The 26,829-nt window shown below is 37.8% G+C and overlaps 1 protein-coding gene across 2 annotated transcripts in view; it reads right to left on the reverse strand.

The window, feature by feature from the left end:
- Positions 1-24,665, reverse strand: part of LOC133551663 (gamma-aminobutyric acid receptor subunit beta-2-like) — a 128,949-nt gene extending 104,284 nt beyond the window's left edge. For both annotated transcript variants that reach the window (XR_009806543.1, XM_061898612.1), the window contains exons 1-3: positions 24,350-24,665; positions 24,073-24,170; positions 23,745-23,812 (exon numbers count right to left, since the gene is read on the reverse strand). Coding sequence is in view for 1 of the 2 variants with exons in the window: in XM_061898612.1 (XP_061754596.1) it covers positions 23,745-23,812; positions 24,073-24,170; positions 24,350-24,423 (240 nt within the window). In the remaining variant the exon portion in view is untranslated. The remainder of the gene's footprint in view (positions 1-23,744; positions 23,813-24,072; positions 24,171-24,349) is intronic.
- Between the last annotated feature and the right edge of the window lie 2,164 nt (positions 24,666-26,829).

Consider the following 26,829-nt stretch of genomic DNA (forward strand, 5'->3'; position numbering starts at 1 on the left):
TAATCTATATATTCTTAAGTTTTTATGCCATGATTTTACCAGTCCAGCCCACTTGAGAATAGATTTTCCTCCATGCGGCATTTGAGCTAAAATGAGTTCGACACCCTTTCTGTAAGGCTCTCTCATTTACCTTCATGGTTTTTCCTCATGAAAGTTGCCTGTTCTTCCGTGTGTCCATACAGATTAACAAAATGGTCAGCATTCCTATTCTAAAGCGAAGGGTGGTTAGTTTGGAGATAGCGTTTAAGCTTACTTAGGACCATAGCTTTTTACCAAACACCAAGAACAACAGAGTCGGTTTGATTGCATTCCTGGTGAATGTAAATCTAAATGAAAGTATTGCCCATTGACTTTCCTTGAACCAACCGTCTTTGCTTTGACCTCCCCTCAAACGTGGGCTTTCATCTGGGTCCAAATTTTGTCGAGTGTCGAGTTCGGCGTTAGCGTCTTTCCTTATAAAAACCTTCTCCATCACTGCCACTGTATAGTCTCGCTAGCCACAATGCCACAGTCACCGCCACCTGACGCATGAATCACTAATTGTCTTCTGTCAAATTAGGTCTACAAAGCATATGCTGCCACCTTTTGATATGAAAGAGGTTACTCTGCCGATCACGAAACAGCACGGCCACTCGATAACGGCACATTAAAGCAAATGTTAATTGATTAGTTTTCAAATGATATTTTTACACCAATTAGGTCAAATTGGATAATTTTCAACGGCACACTAGCGGCCCAGTGGTTGAAAAACACTGCTTGAGATAATACTGTTACCTAGGGTTCCAATGGTTAATTGATTAAATTGATTCATCCGATCAGGAAAAAAGATGTGATTTTTATTCTATTGCTGTGATAAATCCTTTAATGAGAGTATGTAATAATTCATCAAATCAAAATCGCATGAAAAACCACTAATTTAAAAAAAATGTACATGGTTCTAACCCTGCAATAAAGCGCACATGAGAGCAGATGATCGTGATCTGTGTGACAATGAACAGCAGGGTTTTGTTTTTTGTTTTTTCAATCAATGCATGTTGAATGTGCAATTTCAATGTTGACGATGTGCATCCATTAGGGGGAAAATGAAGGTTATGGTAAGCCGAACAATTATTCTCCATTTGAACTATTTCCTTTGAAATTATGCACTGAGGCCGTAACGTGTGTTCTTTCCGATAACAAACTAAACGGAAGAGAATCAATAGCAGCAGCCCGACTGTCAACATAAATAAATTAGACTATATAAAATGTTCTTATGACCTTCTGACAATAAAACTGCCTTTGTTAAAAGTTAAAGTTAATGTACACTGATAGTCACACACACACTCTAGATGTGGTGAAATTACTCTCTGCGTTCGGCCCATCCCCTTTTTCCACCTCCTGGGAGGTGAGGGGAGCAGTGAGCAGCAGCGGTCGCCGCGCTCAGAAATAATTTTGGTGATTTAACCCCCAATTCCAACCCTTGATGCTGAGTGCCAAGCGGGAAGGTAATGGGTCCCATTTTTATAGTATTTGGTATGACTCAGCTGGGGTTTGAATTCACGACCTTCCGATCTCAGGGCGGGCACTCTAACCACAAGGCCACTGAGCAGGTTGTGTCAGAATATTGAGATATTTTTCAAAGTTCATTTAAATTATGTAAGGTAGTAATTCACTGCAATTATTCAAAATTGAAAAGTGATTAAATTGAAGTCCGTGTACCTCCCATTCATTCCATTTTGAATTCTCCAATACAAATCCAAAAAACTAATTTTGGGCCATTTTGTTTATTTTTATTTCTGAATCAAAAGTTGGACAACTATTTAATGATACTATTTTTAAAACGACAAAAGGACTCCTGCTGAACAAAGGTGTTAGTGTTATGCTAAAAACATGCTAAACTTCAATTTGTCATCACATAGATGTGGCCTTGTGGTTAGAGTGTCCGCCCTGAGATCGGTAGGTCGTGAGTTCAAACCCCAGCCAAGTCATACCAAAGACTATACAAATGGGACCCATTACCTCCCTGCTTGGCACTCACCATCAAGGGTTGGAATTGGGGGTTAAATCACCAAAATGATTCACGGGCGCGGCCACCACTGCTGCTCAGTGCTCTCCTAACCTCCCAGGGGGTAGAACAAGAGGATGGGTCAAATGCAGTGGTGTGTGTGTGCGTGTGTGTGTGTGTGTGTGTGTGTGTGTGTGTGTGTGTGTGTGTGTGTGTGTGTGTGTGTGTGTGTGTGTGTGTGACAATACTTTAAAAACAACAAACAAGATAAACACGCATTTTTGCATTTTAAATGAACATGAATTGGATTTTTGTGTTTGTCTGGAAAAATACAAATCCTTAAAAGGAAAAAAGCACAGAATCCAATTTTTGGGGCAATATTTGAATGAAAAGCAATTATTTTTGGTTTGTTTTCGCCATATATCGTAAAAATCAACAGTCCCTAACTTAGTTTTTTGATTTGCGTTTCAGAATTGGAAAGAGAATGAACGGAAGGTACGCGGACCAATTGACTTTGTCGTTTGACAGCACTTGATTTTTTATGTATATAATTATTAGACATCGCAACAGAATGGTTCCGATTTTTTTTAGTCACACGTTTGCTCGACCAGTCCTTCCTAGGCATGATTCACGGAGCATCATCACTTGCACCCACAGGCTCATGGTTGTGTTTTAATGGAAAACTGTATTTTGATATCCACATGCATTCCAAGTTTGCAATTGAATCACTGATCTGTATTAAATATCTAATCAAATGTTCCTTCTCTTTCACATAGTAAATTCTTCGCACTAGTGAGCATGAGGACAAAAAACAAATAGAGCAGTGGGCCGGCGGACTCAAACAGACGGCCGGCCGATTAACCCGCTTTGATTTGTAACTCTCGTCTAATCTGCCTCGCAGCCCAAAGCCCGACCTTCGTGTCACCATGGAAGGCGAGAGGAACACGTGGAGACAACCGCCAGTGGACACGGCAAAGAAGAGGACAACTGCAATGTGGTATCCATGCCAAAAGCTGCAGGCCGTTGTTGAACGGCTTAAACGTGCATCATTCACTGTCACGGCGGGGAAGTGACTCAGATACCTCACTGGTGTGTTTGTTTAACCTGGCGGGACTTCTTCATGTGTTTCTTCAAATAGTGACCTACACTCTTAATAATGTCCCTATTAATCCCTTGGTTATCAAATACTTCATGTTAATCGCCAGGATGTTGTAGTTAACCAAAACAGCAGCACCTATTGAACCAAGGAAAAAGTATGACAGGTTGCCACTAAAAACTTTCTTTGTGTATTTCTTCCTCTAAATACAGAAGCCTTACTATTGAAAGAGTCATGCAGTTGAATAAAAACAAGACAAGTTGTTAAAATATTTCACATTAAACACTTTCAGTTGTGCCTAAGCTGCATTCAAGTTTGCTTTACCACCAGTCATCACAATGGATTAGTGAAAGTCTTTAAAGGGGAACATTATCACCAGACCTATGTAAGCGTCAATATATACCTTGATGTTGCAGAAAAAAGACCATATATTTTTTCTACCGATTTCCGAACTCTAAATGGGTAAATTTTGGCGAATTAAACGCCTTTCAATTTATCACTCTCAGAGCGATGATGTCAGAACGTGATGTCACCTTGGTAATAAAGCCACCATCTTCTCAAACACATTACAAACACCGGCTCTCAGCTCTGTTATTTTCCGTTTTTTTGACTATTTTCTGGAACTTTGGAGACATCATGCCTCGTCGGTGTGTTGTCAGAGGGTGTAACAACACTAACAGGGAGGGATTCAAGTTGCACCACTGGCCCAAAGATGCAAAAGGGGCAAGAAATTGGACAAAATGTGTTCAAAATACGAGGGTGTGGGTAAAGCCGACGAAATGGTTAGTCGTTTGTTCCGCACACTTTTCCGACGAAAGCTTTGCTACTACAGAGATGGCAAGATTGTGTGGATATCCTGCGACACTCAAAGCAGATGCATTTCCAACAATAAAGTCAAAGAAATCTTCCGCCAGACCTCCGTTGAATGTGCCGGAGTGTCTGCACATTTTATCGGCGATGAAGGAATCAATAAAGTACTATCTATCTATCTATCTATCTATCTATCTATCTATCTATGCTAAGGCACACATGACACAGAGATGTATGGATAACCTTCTCAACTGTCTGTGCGACGTCAAGGCTTGGTTAGCCCAGACTTTTTTAATAATGAATGAGGGAAAAACGGAAATTTTAGTTTTTGGTCCGGCCCTCACTGACTTGGGACCACTGCAAAATTATGTGCGTCCCAAAGTCACCAGCCTTGGCGTCACTATAGACAGCGATTTTAAACTAGACAAACAAGTCAATGGCGTTTTAAAATCGTGTTTTTATCACCTTTGTCTTTTAGTAAAGGTTAAACCATTTTTATCTTTTAACCTTTTTGAACAAGTCGTGCATGCTTTTATTTCAAGTTGCCTGGACTACTGCAATGCACTTTATGCTGGCATTAGCCAAAAAGCTCTCTCCCGGTTGCAGTTAGTCCAGAACGCGGCAGCACGACTTTTAACAGGGGCCAGGAAACGCCAGCATATAACCCCAATTCTTCAGAGTTTGCACTGGCTCACTGTTCATTTTAGAATTGATTTTAAAACATTGCTGTTTGTTTTTAAATCTTTACATGGACTGGCACCTCAATATATCTCGGACCTCATCCAAATTTACATTCCTGCGCGCGCTCTGAGGTCCGAGAGCCAGTTCCAGCTCGTGGTGCCCAAGACAAGACTTAAAACCAGGGGAGACAGGGCCTTCTCTGTGGTCGGCCCTAAGCTCTGGAACACTCTGCCCCTCCATGTTCAAACTGCTTCCACAGTGGAGTGTTTTAAGTCTCGTCTTTATTCTTTGGCTTTTAACACTACGTGAGTTGTGTGGTCCTCTGTCCTCTGTTGTCCTCTGTGTTTTTTATACACTTTGATTTCTATTTTACAGCTTTAATTGATTTTACCCTCTAAAATAGTTTTCAATCATATTTGTTTTTATATTGTTTTTGTTTTGTTTTGTTTTGTTTTTTATATTGGTTTTATATTTATTTATTTGTTGTTTTTATTCAGTCATTGGTGGAGCATAATATTGTTTTTTTAATATTGTTTTTAACATGGCTGTGCAGCACTTTCGAAACATTATTGTTGTTTAAATGTGCTATATAAATAAAGTAGATTGGATTGATTGGATAACCTACAGATGCATTTCCAACGATAAAGTCAACAAAATCACAAAGGTGAGTTTTGTTGATGTTATTGACTTATGTGCTAATCAGACATATTTGGTCGCGGCATTACTGCCAGCTAATCGATGTTAACATACTATTTAGGCTAGCTGTTTTAACATTTGAAACTATATTTTCATCCAGTGTTTCCCTCCACCCACATTTAATGCCAAACAAACACTTACCAATTGACGGATTTAAGATGATCCAGTGTCACAAGATGCGAAACTTCCGATCGTCGGTCTGCACATTTTACCGGTGATGCTAAGGCAGACATGGCTGAATAGTTTCAATAGTTATTCGCTCAATAGCTTCAGTTTCTTCTTCAATTTCATTTTCGCTATCTGCCTCCATACTCCAAGCATCCGTTTCAATACATGCGTAATCTGTTGAATCGCTTAAACCACTGAAATCCGAGTCTAAATTCGAGCTAATGTCGCTATATCTTGCTGTGCTATCCGTATTGGCATCACTAGATGACGTCACAGGAAAATGGACGGTGGCTTCACAGATAGCGAAAATTTAGGCGCTCTAAAGTTTTTTATTAGGGATACACAGGGATGGGTAAAATTTGGAAAAAAAACTTCGAAAAATAAAATAAGCCACTGGGAACTGATTTTTATTGGTTTTAACCCTTCTGAAATTGTGATAATGTTCCTCTTTAATGAAATAATTATAATGCATCTTAGGCATAGACTTTTTTTTTTTTGGATAACTTATCCATCGATTGCATGTAAAAATGATACAGCACCTGTCTGTATAGTACAGCATACTGTATTTATTTGCACAACATTTAAATAAAGATGCCCATGTGGGTGAACAAGACATGGGTTATTTATAGCCTTATGTAAATGCCATCCAGCTGTAACCCAGAGGATATTTCCTACCATCGTCACCACACGTCACTTCCAGGCATTAATACATTGAAAAACAATTGAAAGGTCATGAATAAAGGGCCGAAGAAAAATATAATCGCTAGTCTACTTGATACAATCTTAATGTTGATTTTGCTACAATCAATTAATTGTATTTTAAATTTAAAAAAATAATAATGATTTGAATAAATAAAAATATGTATCCATCCATCTTCTTCCGCTTATCCGAGCGGAAGAAGATGGATGTATGGATGTATGGATGGATATATATTGGATATATTGGATATTGATATATATTGATATAATGGATGGATCAAAATATATATTGATTGTTAAAGTTAAAAGTTAAAGTCCCAACGATTGTCACACACACACTAGGTGTGGTGAAAAGGTCCTATGCACTTGACCCATTCCCATGTTCACCTCCTGGAAGGTGAGGGGAGCAGTGAACAGCAGCGTGCGCCACGCTCGGGAATCATGTGGTGATTTAACGAATCAATTTTAACCTTTGAAGCTGAGTGCCAAGCAAGGAGGCAATGGGTCCATTTTTTATAGTCTTTGGTATGACTCGGCCGGGGTTTGAACTCACGACCTTCCAGTCTCAGGGCGGACACTCTAACCACAAGGTCACTGAGCTGCTGATTGGGGCCACTATCCTCATTTAGGTTTGGATGTTTGTTTGCATTAAATTAAATTGATATTTCCCAAGGACGTTTTTTTTTTTGTAGTTCTCTATATTACGATGTGTTGATTAAATTGAACTGTTATAGAGGAAAAGTTGGTGCTAACAATAGAAATGGAAGTTACTTGTATTGCGATATTATCGTAATATTTTGAAAAAAAAAGCAAATATCACAATACAGCGATTATGTGATCATGCACAATAAGCCTACAATAAATACACTAAATAACGTATTACTTAATTGTAATTTAACATAAAAGTACTACAATACCAGTGGTACTTCTGTCTTATCTGATAGTTATGCAATCTGATGCAGGTGAGTCGATACTGCACAATGGACATAGCAATGCAATATTTGGCTTTAACAATAAATACGATACAACCATTAGGCGATCTTGCATTATAAGATTACAAAACAAAAATTGCATATACGCCGCAGTCTTTTGTTTATTGAGTATGGCTGCGAAAAATAAAAAAGCAAAGGAAAAGTTGCAAGTGTCAGCATTTAGACAAAGAAGTTTAATACCACTACGGAATTCTTGAAATAATTCATCATAAATTATGAAAGTAGTGTCCGTCCCGAGTTAACCCAATTTGCAGGGGGAGGTCACAGGAATTGGGCACGGCCAGTGTGTTATGAAGATTGCAATAAAGTTCAAATGAGCAACTTCAACGGCTCTAATCATCCACTCTTGAAGGTTAAGTTTGCAACGGACTCGAGTGAAAACTCTCCCCTCCGATGTTAAATGTTTATTTATCCATTGAACTTGTCGCTTAAATTTATTTGGCATTGGTTTCTGTGTGTAAAATTATGATCAATATCATAAAATACACGATATTGCCAAAAGTATTTGGCCACCCAACCCATCCAAATAATGAGAATCAGGTGTACTAATCACCACAGGTGTATAAAACCAAGCACTTAGGCATAGAGACTGTTTCTACAAACATTTGTGGATGAATGGGCTACTCTCAGGGGCTCAGATATTTCCAGGGTGAAACTGTCATAGGATGCTGTTGTGAAATGTCCTCGCTTCTGAATATTCCGGGTTTGGAAGTTGCCAGGAGAACGGTACATTTCAGACTGCATTGTACCGAAAGTGAAATTGGGTGGAAGAGGGATTATGGTGTGGGGGGTTTTTTCAGCAGTTGGGCTTGGTTTCCTTAATTCCAGTTTCAAGGCTCCAGGATACCAAACACATTTTGGAAAATTCCATGCTTCCAACCTTGTGGGAACAGTTTGGAGTGGGCCCCTTCCTCTTCCAACATGACTGTACTCTAGTGCACAAAGCAAAATCCATATAGATATCGATGAGAGGGTCTAGTGTGGATAATCTTGACTGGCCTGCACAGAGTCCTGACCTGAACCCGATAGAACACCTTTGGTATGAATTACAACAGAGACCGAGAGCCAGGGCTTCTCGACCAAAATCAGTGTGTGACCTCACTACTGCTCTTTCAGAAGAATGGTCAAAAATTCCGATAAACACACTCCGCAACCTTTTGGACAGCCTTCCCAGAAGTGTTGAAGCTGCAATAGCTTCAGTAGGTGTACCGGCATCATATTGAAACCTATGGGTTAGGAATGGGATGGCACTTCAAGTTCATATGTGAGTCAAGGCAGGTGGCCAAATACTTTTGGCAATTTAGTGTATATTTTGGTTTATGCGGATTTAAATGATTTCTTATGATTAAACAAAAATGTTTTGCATGATTCAGTTTTGTCCACCTTTTTTTTTTAAACAAAAATGCATATTACTGTAAAAAAAAAAATCTTACAACTTCACCTCCCACATAAATGTTCTTGCAATACCAGAGCGTGTTTTTTTTTTTTTTTGGTTGTTGATTAAGAAACAACAACTAAATTGTGTCAGTATCTGGAAAATCACTGGTCACAGAGCCACAAGGAGGCCAAAGTGTTGTCAAGTCAGCGTGATGTGCCTGTGACAGAATAGGGCAGTCAAGCTTGTGTGGTGACAGACAGTCTGTGAAGGTGTCAGTCACCCAGGAACCTCCTGCAATGTTTTCACCTGCGGAAAACAACTTCTCCATTGACGTAAGCGGATCACTAGATAAAAGTCCTCCTAAGCTTTATAGTCTCCCAAAATGTCAAGGCTCAGTTCCTTCTGCCTGGCTGGTGACATGCAGCTTGTTTTACATACCAGGGAAGTGTTTGTTACGCCGGGTATAAAAAGCTATGCATCATCATGTCTGCGTTCTCTCTATCGCACCTTGTTGACGGAAGGCAGTACAGCTCAGGCTGTGAGTCAAGTTGCAGCGCTTTGCATGACTTAGGTTGCATGGCGTGAACACAAAATGACTGAAAAGGCTGTAATATGCATGCCAGACCAGTGGTTGGCGATACGCTCAAATTTGTCATTTAAAACAACAAGTTTTTTTTTTTGTAGTTTTTTTTACAAATATACCTAGACTTGATACAAATATTAAGGTATCTTAGTTCAAATAGTACAGACCTTAAAAAAGTTAAAAAAAAAATTAGAATAATCATGTATACATTATCACACAAACTTTAGTATGCTTAAAATCTGTTGCTATAGTTATTAGCTATTGTGCTCAAGTTAGACTGAGGCAGTGGTTTTCAACCTTTTTTCAGTGATGTACCCTCTGTGAACATTTTTTTAATTCAAGTACCCCCTAATCAGAGCACAGAATTTTTGGTTGAAAAAAAGAGAAAGAAGTAAAATACAGCACTAAGTCATCAGTTTCCTATTTATTAAATTGTATAACAGAGCAAAATATTGCTCATTTGTAGTGGTCTTTCTTGAACTATTTGGGAAAAAAAGATGTAAAAATGACTAAAAACTGGATGAAAATAAACAAGCGATTCTATTATAAATAAAGATTTATACACATAGAAGTAATCATCATCTTAAAGTTGGGGATTGTAATAGAGATCCATCTGGATTCATGAACTTAATTCTAAACCTTTCTTCACAAAAAAAGAAATATTTAACATCAATATTTATGGAATATGTCCAGAAAAAATCTAGCTGTCAACACTGAATATTGCAGTTGTATTTTTTTTCACAGTTTATTAACTTAAATTCATATTTTGTTGAAATATTATTCAATAAATATATTTATAAAGGATTCTTGAATTGTTGCTATTTTTTAGAATATTTTTTTAAAAATCGCACGTACTCCTTGGCATACCTTCAAGTACCCCCATTTGAGAACCACTGGTGTGAGGGGTGGCCTCAGCCGCAGATGTTATTGTTGTTTTAGCCCACTAACAGCCAAGGACTTCAAGCACCTCAATGAAGATATGACGACATCACGCAGACGAAGCAGAGACAAGGCGAAATCACAAGGCCGCTAACAGCCGAGGACTTCAAGGACCTCAACGAAGATGTGACGACAGCACGCAGACGAAGCAGAGACAAGGCGAAATCACAAGCCCCCCAGCACATTCCGTCACATTTTGTGCGTACTGGACCTGCTTTGGATAATATATGTGACCACTCCTTTTAGAGGCGGTCTCAGTGATGTTGTCTATGGAACTCCTGAATAAATAGTGGGACGCGGGAGCCGAACCTTAGAGCGTAGGGCGAGACTGTTACTAAGTGTGCAGCTCCGTGCGTTCTAATCACGAGCTAAATTCAACTCTGTCTGTGCATGGTTCCTTGCTTCTTGTTTGATTAATAGATGCCATCAGTTTTTGAGCCTGACAAAAGTATTTTTACATGTTGATAAAAAAAAAATTTTAAAACAATAATAAACAAAACAAAGCATAGTGCTTTAGAGTGTTTTAGACTTAGACTTAGACTTCCTTTTTATTGTCATTGAAATTTGAACTTTACAGTACAGATAGGAACAACATTTTTTGGATTAGCTCATGGTAGTGCAGGATAAAAGAGCAATAAGGTGCAGATATACAGTAAATAAATAGATTACTATACAGATAAAAATATTGCACTTTTGCATATGCATCCACGTTTATGGATATATGTTATATTGTCTATTCCAGCGAGTTAATCCATTTTTGCGGGGAATTTAGGGGATTATTATAATGCATTCAAGAGTCTTATGGCCTGAAGGAAGAAGCTGTTACAGAACCTGTAGGTTCTGCTACGGAGGCTGCGGAACCTCTTTCTAGAGTCCAGCAGTGAAAACAGTCCTCTGTGGGGGTGGGAGGAGTGTCTGCAGATTTTCTTAGCCCTGGTCAGGCAGCGGCTTTTTGCGATCTCCTGGGTAGGAGGTAAAAGAGTCCTGATGATCTTTTCCCCCGTCCTCACCATGCTCTGCAGAGACTTCCAGTCTGAGGCTCTGCAGGCTCAAGTCCAGACAGAGATGCTGTTGGTCAGCAGGCTCTCTGTAGTGCCTCTGTAGAATGTGGAGAGAATAGGGGGAGGGAGCTGTGGTCTTTTCATCCGAAGCAAAAAGTGCATGCGCTGCTGAGCTCTTTTTACAAGAGCTCTGGTGTGTAGGGACCAAGTTATATCGTCAGTTATCTGCACCCCCAGGAACTTGGTGCTGCTCACCATCTCCAGTGGTGTGCCGTTGATGAATAATTTTACGATAAGAATTGTCCCTTGGCTAATTGTTAGCCAAGAGACAGCTCTTTAAGTTGCAAAAGAAAGTTGGTGTAGCAAATGTCGCAGTGAACCCTGTAAGATCCGCGCAAAACGTCTGGTCTTACTCGCTAGCATCTCGATATGAGTTTGAGTTTGAGTTTGAGTTTGAGTTTATTTGGAACATGCAAGCATACAATTTGTTTTAGTCTGTTTTCGTCAAACCATTTTCTTAATTTGTTCATTTCTTCTGTTATTATTTGTATTATCTTCTGTGTGTTCTCTCCTGAACAAAACGCTGTTGTATCATCCACAAATACTACAAACTTTAAATCTCTTGTAACTTTACAAATGTCATTTATATAGAGATTAAATAATGTAGGTCCTAGTATTGATCCCTGAGGTACAGCACAGGATATATTTAGCATTGTAGAATTGTGTTCGCCTAGCTTCACGTATTGTTTCCTGTTCGTTAGATAACTTCTTATCCAGTTTAAGACTAACCCTCTGATGCCATATCGTTCTAGTTTTTTGTTTAAAATATTGTGATTAATTGTGTCAAATGCTTTAGTTAGATCCATAAACACTGCTGCCGCACATTTTTGCATTGGTAATTTATTCTGTAATTTCAATTAAAGCTATTTAAGTTGAAACATTAGCTCTGTATCCATATTAGTTCTCTATGAGTATTCTATTTTAATTTATGAAACTCTAATCTGTTATTGAACAGTTTTTCAATGATTTTAGAAAATTGTGGAAGTAAAGAAACAGGTCTATAATTTGTAAATAGATATTTGTCTCCAGTCTTATAAGTTGGAGCAACGTTAACTATTTTCATTTTGTTTGGAAATGTACCTGTTTGAAATGATAGGTTAGATATTGACATTACTTTGGGTTTCTAACCATGGGAAAGAAGAACGTGAGTGTGGAGAACAGTGCTGATAAGAGGAAGTGAAAGATACTCATTGAATTAAGGAAAGAAATCATCAGAAACATGACAGCGTGTAGCAGACTTGGCAAAGCAGTTCAAGCGTGCCACTGCTGGGCTGCACCATACTGGAGCATAATGTTAACATAATGTTGAAAGAGCAGACATTTATCTATGAAAATATAGAAAATCTGCTGTTGTTTGACGCAGAATCAACTAGATGGAAGTCCTAGCTACAAGATTTTCACATTACTTCATAAAACGTCGAGAAGTACATGCTATTGTATTGTTGTTATACAATATTGCTTATCTAAAAGTTAGCTTTTCTTTTTAAAAGGCATGTTAAATGTTTTTTGGGAGCATGGGGGGGACAAGCGCCAATTGATGTCAATACATTTTAATAGAAGAAGTTGATTTGAGATGCAAGTGTTTTAAGTTAAGAGCTCCATCACAGAACCAATTAAGCTTGTAAGTTGAGGTACTACTGTACACTTGTGAGAACATACTTTTAATTATTTGCTTTCTCATATATCACATCTCAGAGAGGACCTGTTAAAAAAAAACATGGCTGAAGTGGAGAATTGATTTGAAGGAAAAACATATAATTAAATACCCTTTTGGCGATAAGTCCCGGAAGGGTGAAACAAAAATTACTCTGATTAAGACTATTGTTTATAAAGTTTGTGATGTCGGGAAGATTTCGAATAAAGACCCTCATGGAACTAATATGTCTAACCTGTCACTTGATTGGTTGAATTATTGATGCAATAGTCTGTATAGCCAATTCAAACCAATACAATTGATCAAATATTGACCATAGGGAGGTTTTAAACTTCAGTAGAATCCCATTGTTGTATTGATTTCAATGACACTAAATTACATTTGAGTCTGTTCTTCAACTATTACGGTACCGATTTAAGTCCTCAATGAACCAAGAACGTGTTTGTCACTGCTCTGTCCGTTACGTAAGCCAAACATTGACTTTGCTGCAGGCCCTGAGTGGAGCCGACAGAGGAGGCGGTGGTGAGGCTTTGTGGGACACAGGGAGATGGTACATGTCCTCAATACACATCGTCAGCTTCACGTACATGATGATGCATATGCTCAATGGCTTAATACAGACTGGCGTTGCGACAATCACTGCTACAGTAATGACTTCCACAATTTTGGAGTGCAGTGGAATGTGGAGATCATTGGTAGTTGGACAAGGCATATTTGAATTGGGTGGGACAGATTTCTTGTAAACTGTTCATTTTAAATTTCAAACCTATTCACACCTTTTTAGTCACTGTAAAACCATTTGTGTGTGATAAATGGACCCTGGGACACTACACTTTGTTTTTATACTGACACTAAAGAAATACAGTATTTGTAGTTTTAAAAAAAAATATGAGTAGATGGTCATAAAGTGGGGATTTTTTTTTTATGTGCAACTTAACGCTGTTTTTCATTGTTTCTGTTTTTAGTCCATAATTGTTTTTTTTATAGATTATTTTATAAATTAATTAGTGTATTGCTTTCAAATATGCCTAATATAGTTTACTCATTTTTGTTTTACTATTTTAGGTAAATAATCATATTTTATAGTATTAATGCATGTATTTCTATTTTTTTTTTCATGTATTCATTTGTTTTCATGTTGATACTGCATTATATTTTAAATGAATGTAAGATTTTTGTCATGAATTCTTGTTTTTTGTTGTTCATAGATTTATTTTGTAAAGTGATCATGTTTTTGAACTATTTCATTTTTATTGATATTTATTTATAACTATCTTTTTTCATTATTTAAGTTATGATCATACGAGTGGGTTCATTATTTTGAGTATATGTGGGTGCAACTATAGATTATACATATTATAATAATTTACTGAATAAAGTTATACATTCAGTAAATTATTATAATATGTATAATCTTTTTGAGTATATGTGGATGCAGTTATAGATTATACATATTATAATAATTTACTGAATAAAGTTATATATGGGCTTCTCCGTGGCAGAGGGGTTAGTGCGTATGCCTCAAAATACGAAGGTCCTGCAGTCCTGGGTTCAATCCCAGGCTCGGGATCTTTCTGTGTGGAGTTTGCATGTTCTCCCCGTGAATGCGTGGGTTCCCTCCGGGTACTCCAGCTTCCTCCCACCTCCAAAGACATGCACCTGGGGATAGGTTGATTGGCAACACTAAATTGGCCCTAGTGTGTGAATGTGAGTGTGAATGTTGTCTGTCTATCTGTGTTGGCCCTGCGATGAGGTAGCAACTTGTCCAGGGTGTACGCCGCCTTCTGCCTGATTGTAGCTGAGATAGGCGCCAGCGCCCCCCGCGATCCCAAAAGGGAAAAAGCGGTAGAAAATGGATGGATGGAAAGTTATATATTAGGTTATTTTGTATTGTATTGTTCCTATAATCATATAAGCACATTATAAAATCAAAGTGATGTTGCAGGACATTATCATTATTTTTTCGTCCTGCATTTCCCCCCTTAAACATGTGTTTTTCCTGCTTCTCTTGGCCACACAAAATGTTTTTGGTTTTTTTTTCCTTTTTTTTACTATTGTTTTTTGTTTTTTTGTTTGTGTTTTAGAAATAATAATTTTGTATTGGAGAATTGAAGATGCTATTTTTTTGTGTTATTTTGTAGATCAAGAGGGTTTTTTGTTTTGTTTTTGTTGTGTCCGAAATAAAATAAAATACAATTATTTTAATGAGGTTGACGAATATATTTAATTATTGCCTGCATTTTTCTCCTTAAACATGTTTTTTTTTCCCCTGCTCCTTCCTGGACACACACAATTTTTCTATTTATTTTTTATTTTTAGAAATGATAATTTTGTATTGGAGAATTGTAGATGCTATTTTTTTGTATTTATTTTGTAGATCAAGATTTGTTGTTTTTTGTTGTTGTTGTTCTTGTGTCCGAAATAAAATACAATAAAATTATTTCAATGAGGTTGAAGAATATACCAGATTATTTCCTCAATTTTTTGTATTATAAGGCGATGATTTTATCAAACTATAACTTCTAATAATTACAACGCGCTCAGAAACAACAACATGTATCCCATCCAGCATTGAATGTCACAATGCTACTTCCTGTCAGAAAAATGAAGTCTGTGAGGCTGACTTAATATTATTTTAAAGCTCTCAGGTGCAGATGAGATATTACACGGCGGGTAAGTGGCTCCACAATTTCCCCTCCCTTTTATTATCATATGGCAAGCAATAATCTCCTCAGGCCTTTCCCAGCCAAGATTTATAATAATATCTCCGTGTGAAAGATTGTGTGGGTCCTGTGTGTATCCCACCAGGGCTCTTCTTTGCTCAACTTAACAATCAGACACTAAAATAGTCGTGAAAGATGAGACATTTGCATGGCTTTTCACAGCAAAAAATATGAATATTCTTTTTTCTGCCCACAGAGTTGCCAGGCCACCTGCCCAGGGTTGAATGTCTAACATGAAATTGGCAATCGGAGTGTGTCTCTCTTTGTATGTGCACCACTGAGTCATGCACAGTGGACTCGGAGCAGAACGAGGTGCATGACCTTCCCCACAACACTGGCACCACTCTTGGCTTGTCTGCATGGTAACTCAACTCTCTCAACCAACTCTACCATCTCTCTCTCTCTCCCATACAACAGAAGTGTTTACATGTGACCCCTAGGCCTTACACACACCCTCTGAGCCTCTGACACCAACCACTGACCTCATCGTTCCACGTGTGGACGACGAGAAACATTTCAAGAGTTTTTTTTTTCTCCACACTCTTTCGGCGGATTTATCAGTGCTGTACTTTGAGGCGAGGAAGGTGGGTATTGTGGTAAGGCCTTGAGACCACAATAGAGGACCAATAATATCAAACTGCAGGATAACACTAAATGTCTAAGAAATCTTGACTCATTCACACTAGATTGTGTTTTTATTTTGTATGTTTGTTGGTAGAAAATATTCAAACCTGGACATTTCACATCTGAACTAATGGAAATAATGTAGAAAAGTAGTTATATTTATTTTACTTAATTTGTTTTATTATATTCTCTATTGTGTATTGCATATTTGATAAATGTGTGACTTACATTAAGCATTTTCAAGCATAACAAATGCTAAATTAACAAGACATATCACTGCTACAGTCGTATTTTGCCACTAGATGAACTATGGCTCTTAAAGTACAAAACCCAAAACCAGTGAAGTTTGCACATATATTGTAAATAAAAACAGAATACAATGATTTGCAATTACTTTTCAACTTATATTCAATTGAATGGAATGCAAAGACAAGATATTTAATGTTCGAACTGAGAAACTTATTTTTTGGGGGGAAATAATCACTAACTCCGAATTTAATGGCAGCAACACATTGCAAAAAAGTTGGCACAAGAGTATTTTTACCACTGTGTTACATGGCCTTTCCTTTTAACAACACTCAGTAAATGTTTGGGAACTGAGGAGACCAATTTTTGAAGCTTTTCAGGTGGAACTGTTTCCCATTCTTGCTTGATGTACAGTTTATTTTGTTAAACAGTCTGCGTTGTTGTATTGGACGCTTTATGTCTTCAATGGGAGAAAGGTCTGGACTACAGGCAGGCTAGTCTAGTACCCGCACTCTTTTACTACGAAGCCACGCTGTTGTAACACATGCAACATGTGGATTGGCATTGTCTTGCTGAAATAAGCAGGGGCGTCCATGAAAAAATATGTTTCTTGGATGGCAACATATGTTGCTCCAAAACCTGTTTGTACCTTTCAGCATTAATGGTGCCTTCACAGATGTGTAAGTTACCCATGCCTTGGGCACTAATACACCCCCATTCTATCACAGATGCTTGCTTTTGAACGTTGCACAATTATTTTCCTCTTTGGTCCAGAGGAAACCACGTCCACAGTTTCCAAAACCATTTGAAATGTGGACTCGTCAGGAAACAGAACACTTTTCCCCTTTGCATCAGTCCATCTTAGATGAGCTCAGTTTCTGGGTGTTGTTGACAAATGGCTTTGACTTTGCATAGTAGAGTTTTAATGAACTGTAGTTACTGAGAGTGGTTTTCTGAAATGTTCCTGAGCCCATTCGGTGATATCCTTTACACAATGATGTCGCTTTTTGATGCAGTACCGCCTGAGGGATCGAAGGTCATGGGCATTGCCGCTTACGTGCAGGGATTTCTCCAGATTCTCTGAAACTTTTGATGATAATATGGACCGTAGATGGTGAAATCTCTAAATTCCTTGCAATGGCTGGTTGAGAAATGTTGTTAAACTGTTCAACAAATTGTTAAAAAAAACATTGTTTTGGTTTTAAGAAATACCTACGCCTACTACGCTATTGTCTTCTAATATCGGTCATTATGTTAGTACTTGGAGGCCCATGTGTTTTCTGAGGTGGTACTTTGTGAAAAAATATTTTCCACAACTCTTATTTTTTTGTGTGATAGAGTGATTGGAGCACATACTTGTTGGTCACAAAAAAACATTCATGAATTTTGTTCTTTTATGAATTTAATATGGGTCTACAGAAAATGTTACCAAATCTCCTGGGTCAAAAGTATACATACAGCAATGTTAATATTTGGTTACATGTCCCTTGGCAAGTTTCACTGCAATAAGGCGCTTTAGGTAGCCATCCACAAGCTTCTGCTTGAATTTTTGACCATTCCTCTTGACACAATTGGTGCAGTTCCGCTAAATGTGTTGGTTTTCTGACATGGACTTGTTTCTTCAGCATTGTCCAGATGTTTAAGTCCGGACTTCAGGAAGGCCATTCTAAAACCTTAATTACAGCCTGATTTAGCAATTCCTTTACCACTTTTGACGTGTGTTTGGGGTCATTGTCCTGTTGGAACACCCAACTGTGCCTAAGACCAAACCTCCGGGCTGATGATATATATATATATATATATATATATATATATATATATATATATATATATATATATATATATATATATATATATATATATATATATATATATACATATATATATATATATATATATATATATACGAATACATTTATTTTTATTGAGAATTATCATTATTAGCGATTTTCACGCAGAAACCTGATTAAAAATATTTCATATCTACATTACAGTAGTATTGGCCACTGGGTGAGACCAAACCAATCAGAGCGCACTGTTCGGTATGGTAGCCACTGATTGGCTAAACTTTACTATATTGGATTAAAGGAGTGTAAAAGTGACTAAAGCGTGTTATTTCGAGTCTTGAGGGCTCTCATTATCTTGAAAAACGTACGTAGAAGGTCGTTAACAGGTTTTCTATGCTCTAGCTATGAACATATGTTGTTAATAATTAATGATTCCTACTTTGCAGGAATGTGTTTGTTGCGGGCATGTCTGAAACCAATTAACAGCAATAATGAGGGATTTATTTTTTTCCTCCCCCAAACCAGAACATGTTCGCCTTGAACTAAAGCCCAGCAGAATATATATATTATTATTTTGATGACATGCATTAAAATACCTGCAGCTATTATGCAATACGTAATGTCCTTTCAATGCTTGATTTTTTTGGTGGTATATTGCTTCAAGTAAGCCTATAAACATGTTGCTTTTTTATGGGGCTAACTTCTTTTTACACTTACTCGGGAGTATGACATGCACAAGACGGTGACAGTTCAAACGGATTATGTACATTTTTATGTGGAAAGATATTTTAAAAGTTGACTCTGTATCTTCAACATGTACAATAGAGTCCACTAATTAGCATGACAAGGTATATTAGTGTATACTTTGTAAAAATGGAGGACACCTTACCTAACCACTGCTCCTTATAGGAGGATATTTGGTGGACCTACAGCACGGGTGTGCATTCTAAAAATACAGTTGAAAAAAAAAAAATGAAGAAATGTAACAACAATAAGTTGCAATGTTGACTCGAATAACACAAAGCTGTCACGCAGGCATTTTTTAAAAAAAAAGCTGCCATTCCTGTAAAAATAATAATGAATCAAAATCAATGTTGTTGTAAATTATTTACCTATTCAAGGCTCCAGTTAATTCACATGAAATATCCCACTTGAAAAATATTGTATGGGGAAAATATTGCATATTTTGCATGTTTATCATACAAAAAACAAAGTTTTTTTGTTTTGTTTCTGACAAAAAGGGCATTAAAAAAATACAAAAATAAAACGTATAATTGACATATAAATCTAAAGTTGATTTAGAGACTTTTGACCGATTGATTGAAACGTTTATTAGTAGATTGCACAGTACAGTACATATTCCGTACAATTGACCACTAAATGGTAACACCCGCATAAGTTTTTCAACTTGTTTAAGTCGGGGTCCACGTAAATAAATTCAAGGTACAAATATATACCATCAGCATAATACAGTCTTCACACAGGTTAATCATCAGAGTATATACATTGAATTATTTACATTATTTACAATAATAATAAGGAGGGTTTGGTTGATATCAGCACTTCAGTCATCAACAATTGCATCATCAGAGAAATGGACATTGAAACAGTGTAGATCTGACTTAGTAGGATATGTACTAAAAAAAAATGCATGACTTATTTGCAACATGAGTGGGTCCTTTTTGTCTCCCAAGAATTTCAGCTGGATTTGTATTTTTTATTGTTGTTTAACCCTTAGACGCACACGTGAGGTCAAAAATTACCCCGACGCAGTTCATAAGGAATTGTCTATGAACCTTAAAATCAAAGCAACTCTGACCGTCTCACTTATACATCTGACATCAGCGGTCTCACCACCCAGGCGATCACCACCCATAATTGATCACGTGTGGAAGAGTAGTGTTGTGAGATACAAAAACTGCAATTTTTGAAAATGAATGCAAAATAAATACAAATGCATATGGCCTCATGTCACAAACATGTTTTATGAGGAACACCTATAATATGAATGTATGAGAACAACAACCTGGTTAATTGCAAAAACGCATTGATTTTTATTGGGGTCATTTTTGACCGACTGTAGGTCTTGGTAGGTTGTGCATCCAAGAGTTAAAAAAACACCATTGCTCAAAAAAAAAAAAAAATAACGCATTCAAATCAATGTTGTTATGACTTTTTGATCTAAGGCTCCAATTACTTCACATCAAATATTTCACTTCGAACATTTTTATTATGGGTTGGGGGAATATTGCCCATTTAGTGTTTTTGCCATTAAAAAAAACAGGGCTTTCTATGACAGAAAGGCCATAAAACATAAAGAACACTTGAGAGCGACAGACAGACCTATTGTTGAAGAGATTTAGGCTTTGAAAAATAATATGAGTAAAAAAAATATTTGACTCTTTTTATTTATTTATTTTTTTATGACAGAGACCCTTCCGGGTGCCCGGCAGCATGCTTGAGTGGACCCCTTAAGGTTTTTTATACAGTACAGGCCAAAAGTTTGGACACACCTTCTCCTTCAATGCGTTTTCTTTATTTTCATGACTATTTACATTGTAGATTGTCACTGAAGGCATCAAATCTGTGAATGAAGACATAGCCTTTAAATAGACCCCCTTTTTAGACCAGTTGATCTGCCGTTTATTTTCTTTTTCTCCTCTGTCCACCTCTCCCTTATGGAGGGGGGGAACACAGGATGAAGTACTGGCTGTCCAGAGTCGGGACCCAGGATGGACCGCTCATCCAGACTCGGGACCCAGGATGGACCACTTGCCTGTGTATCGGTTGGGGATATCTCTGCGCTGCTGATCCGCCTCCGCTTTGGATGGTTTTCTGCTGGCTCCACTATGGACAGGACTCTCGCTGCTGTGTTGGATCCACTTTGGACTGGACTCCCACCGTTATGTTAGATCCACTATGGATTGGACTTTCACAATATCATGTTAGACCCGCTCGACATCCATTGCTTTCGATCCCCTGGGGGGGGGTTCTCATAGTCATCATTGTCACTGTTACCGACGTCCCATTGGGTGTGAGTTTTTCCTTGCCCTTATGTGATCTCGTTGTGGTCTGTGCAGCCCTTTGAGACACTTGTGATTTAGGGCTATATAAATAAACATTGATTAATTGATGTGGAATTATGTACTTAACAAAAAAGGTGAAATAACTGAAAACATGTTTTGTATTCTAGTTTCTTCAAAATAGCCACCTTTTGCTCAGATTACTTTTTCACACACTCTTGGCATTCTCTTGATGAACTTGAAGAGGTAGTGACCGGAAACAATTTTCACTTCACAGGTGTGCTTGAAATTCATCGAGAGAATGCCAAGAGTGTGCAAAGCAGTAATCAGAGTGAAGGGTGGCTATTTTGAAGAAACTAGAAAATAAAACATGTTTTTAGTTATTTGTCACTTTTCACGTGTGTTCATTCATAGTTTTGATGCCTTCAGTGACAATCTACAATGTAAATAGTCATGAAAATAGAGATAACGCATTGAATCAGAACCAAACTTTTGGTCTGTATGTATATATACATAAATATATATGTATATATATATATATATATATATATATATATATATATATATATATATATATATATATATACATATATATATATATATATATATATATATATATATATATATTAGGAGTGTGGGAAAAAATCTATCAGAATCTGTTCATTTTTTTTTAAATAATTTTTTATTTATTTTTTATTTTATTTATTTATTTATTTATTTATTTATTTTTTTTTTTTATCAATCCAACAAACCAATACACAGAAATACCTTAACAATGCAATCCAATTCCAAAACCAAACCTGACCCCGGAAACACTCAGAACTGCAATAAACAGAGCAACTGAGAGAAGACACAAACACGACACAGACAAACCAAAAGTAGTGAAAGAAAAATGAATATTATCAACAACAGTATCAATATTAGTTATAATTTCAGCATAGCAGCGATTAAAAATCCCTCATTGACATTATCATTAGACATTTATAAAAATAAAAAAAGGCCAATAGTGTCACAGTGGCTTACACTTACATCGCATCTCATAAGTTTGACAACACTCTGTGTCCAATGTTTTCACAAAGATAAAATAAGTCATTTGTTTGGTTCCTTTATTAGTTAAAACAAATTTACATTATTGCAATTAGTTGATAAAACATTGTCCTTTACAATTATAAAAGCTTTTTACAAAAATATACTACTCTGCTTGCATGTCAGCAGACTGGGGTGGATCCTGCTGAAATCCTATGTATTGAATGAATAGAGAATCGTTTTGAATCGGAAAAATATAATTTTTTAATCGAGAGAAGATAAAAAAGAGATATATATTCGAATCCCGATCCCGAGAATTGATATTGAATTGAATCGTGGGACACCCATAGATTCGCAGCCCTAATATAAACATATACATATATTTATATTTTTAAATCTATTAATTTTTTTCAAAATATGTATATATATATATATATATAGATATATATATATATATATATACATGTGTGTGTGTGTATATATATATATATATATTTATTTTTTCTTCTATGTATATATATATATATATATATATATATATGTATAAACAGTTTGGACACCCTTTACCTAGAGTACAATAAATTCCGTTGCCTATGGGCTCATTATAGCATGTGTGCATGAGTACACTTGCAGTGTACAATTAAATGAATTTCACACTATATTGCACCCAAATTTAAACTTCATCACAGTTCCCTCGTGCAATGATGTGGTCAGTGAAGTCAAACTTTTTAACAGAAATTGCTTGCAAGTGGATAATTAGGCCTCCTATCCCGCACTGGTGTTTAATTCCAGTTTGATGTACTTTTCGCAGCCCTATTTAGACGTTTAGAATTAACCTATAAATGTCATGTATGTGCAGGTCGGCAGGTGGTAAAAAGACATAGCGTCATCTGTTGTCCTCCCCCTTCCTCCATCACATCTCCGTTCATGCAAACACGAGTCCGCACGTGCACGAACACATCAGCGACAACATGAACAATAAAAAAAAAGCCTTTGGGTTTTTTGGGGGTTTTTTCTTGCTGCTGCCAAAAATATTCTCCATGACATGGAAAAAAAAAACATGACTCACGTTTTCAGCATTCACAATAAAAACTACAGTAAGCGTCAACCAGAGAAAAGGCACACGTGGGTACAATTTTGATATCTGTCTTTTTGCTTGAGGAGAAAAAAAACTACAGCATCATGAGTGACCTTTCTGTGAAGACTTGGCTGCAGTTCCCTCGACTCAACACTAGAAGGTGCACTTGTATGGAGCAAAATCTCCCACATTGGCTTTCCCCTTGCCTCACTAATTCCAGGAAAATAATGCAAACATTATATTAGCAACTACATTTTGCACTATGAAGTATGTTAATAACTTCAATGACTATGATAACAATCCATTGCACACATCATTGCAAACATGCATGCTTTTAAACTGAGCGACCAATGCAAAAAGTAGGGGTTCCCCCCTCTGTGTTGTTTTTTTGTTTTTTTTGGGAGGACATCCCTTCTTTCCCCCACCCACCCTTCCATCTCCCCGTCCTGGCAGCACAAACGCGGGGATAATTAGCTCAGACTGACAGATAACTTACCATATTGACTTCTGACACCATGTCTATGCTGGCGATGTCTATGTTCATCCCCACTCCCACCGGTGGACCTGGGAGGGGTGCAAATCAAATAAAAAAAATAAAAAAATAATAAAAATAAAAAACTAGCAGATGCAGTAATTTGATCACCATTCCAATGTGCCGTATTTGGTGCGAAACAAAATTTATTTTAATTCAATGTGCATTCATTTTTTGACTTGTGCACAGTGGAAATCTGCAACATTGCAATGCATGCACATACACCCAGCATGCGTTGGGCAACAAAAGTGATTAGAAAGGGGATAAACAAGCAGGGGATGCATGTATTTACCTCCAAAATCTGGCCTCAATCGTATATCATAACCCTTCAACAGTCTATCCACCGTCTCTTTAACCAAAGGCATATTGCTCGGATCATTCACACCGACACTGTGGAGGAGCACACACACACACACACACACACACACACACACACACACACACACACACACACACACACACAGTTAAAGAGATTAAGGTGACAAAAAAAACATGTTTACCCTGGACCACAAAGTGTCATCTCCTGGCTGGTCCAGGGGAAGGAAAAGAAGGAGTGGGAGCAACCTTACCTTTGTGCGCACACCACGGCTACTACGAGAGGGAGCACCTCGGCACAAAAACACCATCTTCTTCTTCTTAACATGTTCTTCTTCTTATGGCGTCGGTTGCCAAGAACCTCTCTTTTTTTGATTCAAAACAAAAAAAAAAAAAAAAAAAAGAGAGCGAAGACAAGACGAGCCACAACTTATTCTTGCCAGTGCGGTAATTCCAATGCCGGGCGCATGCGCAGTCTGCCACTAAACGTGAAGACTGGTGAGGATGAGGATGGGGAGGATGATGATGGCGGTGATGATGATGATGGTGGTGGTGATGATGATGCGCGTGTCAGAGTGGGGTAGTGTGTACACAAGAAGCCGCGGGTGGAGTTTTTAAAGAGTGCGTGTGCGTGTGTGTGTTTGGTGGGGGGGGGATCAAGAGTCACTCATGGGTATCTCCCTTGGAGTGTGATGGACTGTGAAGAGATGGATGTCGGTTCGATTCCCAAAGTAAGGAAAAAGGGCACTTTTGCATGTTGAACATAAGTACTTCCAATATCCGAGGATATGTAAAAAAAAAAAAAAAATTGCATACGCCGGACACATGATTTGGTACACAGCTCCAAAATAATCTGCATTTTTTCAATTTTATTTTTAAATGGCCACTTTGACTTAATTTCGTGATCGCGTTGTTTGTTTGTCTTTTCCTTTTCTTTTTTTTCTTTTTTTTTGCCCATCCAAAATATTAAACACCTCCTCCCAATAAATCAATAGTGTCCGCTAGAGATGCGCGGTTTGCGGTCTCATCCGCGGAGTCGGGCGGGTGACATGACGAAAAAATAGATTTTAATTAGATTCGGGCGGGTGGCGGTTGAACCATTTGGAAATATATGATATACATAGTTCAGGGATCGGTATCCCTTACCATTCAAAGAGCCATTTAGAACCCATGTCACAAAGTGAAGAAGACAATAGGAGACGCAAACATTCTCTAGAATGACTAGTTAATAAGTATTAGGGCGTGCTATGAAGCCATTGGCAGCAAACCCCGCCACCTCCCCCCCGTGCGTCGGTAAGGTGGGCGGGGTTGGGGACGCGGGGGTGTAAAACATATTCAGGAATTCTCACGGATGCAAAGGATTCTGGGTATTTGCTGTGTTGCGTTTATGTTGTGTTACTGTGAGGATGTTCTCCCGAAATGTGTTTTTCATTCTTGTTTGGTGTGGCTTCACAGCGTGGCGCATATTAGTAAGAGTGTTAAATTTGTTTATATCACAACTATCAGTGTACTCTGTGTCACCCAGTATGCCCTTCAATCTTGTACGTGTGTTGGAGGAAGCGGCATACAACATGTTGCCGGACTAACAATCGGGTTGTACATGTTGTAGAAGGTATCAAAGGCATTGGCTCCACAGCACACTCTTATTCTTGTCATCAGGATGAACTCCATTGGATATTCGCAAGAATATTAGCGGCTTCCATTGTCTTCTTTACTCTGTGAAACAGGTTTAAATAGCTCTTTGAGTGGTAAAGGTGGCCGACCTCTGATGTATTTCAACGGGTGGGTGGGGGGCGGTTGCGGTTCTGATAAAATGCGGGTTCGGGTGGACGACGACTTTGGTGATGCGGTTGCAGATTATATAATTGCCCATCCGCGCATTTATAGTGTCCGCACTGTTCCGGATCATATCCCTAGTCTTTGTTTGAGTCCTTTTTGTGTTTTCTTATTATGTTTGGACTCTTCCGTTCCCTGAATTGTGTGCATTTCCTTGTTTTGTGTTCATGACCATGGCGACGTAATTTGTTCCACCTGCACTGGCTTCTGGCGCGCACCTTTTTATGATTTTTACTTTAGTGTTTAAGCCTGCATTCTTCCTCCGTCCATTCTTGGCTGATGGTTTACTACACGCAACAGCCACGTATGGTTTTCTCTGCTTTGTAAATTCTGTGCTAAGTTACGCCTTAGCTTCTTGTGCGCTCGGCACGTCAATGTTTGGACTTTGGACTCTATGCTAAGTTTTAGCTTAGTTTACCGTGCGTTCGGCACGCCGTTTCTTTTGCCTGTTTTGCACCAGTGTTCTTTTATTTTTGTATATTAAATCACGTCTTACCTGCTATCCTGCCTGTCTGGTCCTCGTGCATCTGGGGGTGACAACACGCGCATCCAATATGCGTTTCAAATGTGACACGCACAAGTCAAGCTCAATTTAGTATAGACACTATTAAGGTTGTCTACTAAATAGAAAGGGCTGTACAGGACAAAAGGGCAAAATAAATGTATTTATTTATAGGCAAACATAGTTTTGTATTTTTTTTTTTCTGTTTCTTTTGTTAATATCAGAGTCCATTCCGCAAAAAAGGTCATCCCTAGAAGCACGCAGTTTATGGAGAGGGACCACCAGTTAAAATATACATCAAATGCAGTACAACACAATACATTTCAAAATCTACCCACCGAATACCCATCTACAATTTAATTTATAAATAATAAAGGAATCTTTAAATCCACCAAA

The sequence above is a fragment of the Nerophis ophidion genome, linkage group LG04, assembly GCF_033978795.1.
Source record: "Nerophis ophidion isolate RoL-2023_Sa linkage group LG04, RoL_Noph_v1.0, whole genome shotgun sequence".
NCBI classification, from domain to species: domain Eukaryota; kingdom Metazoa; phylum Chordata; class Actinopteri; order Syngnathiformes; family Syngnathidae; genus Nerophis; species Nerophis ophidion.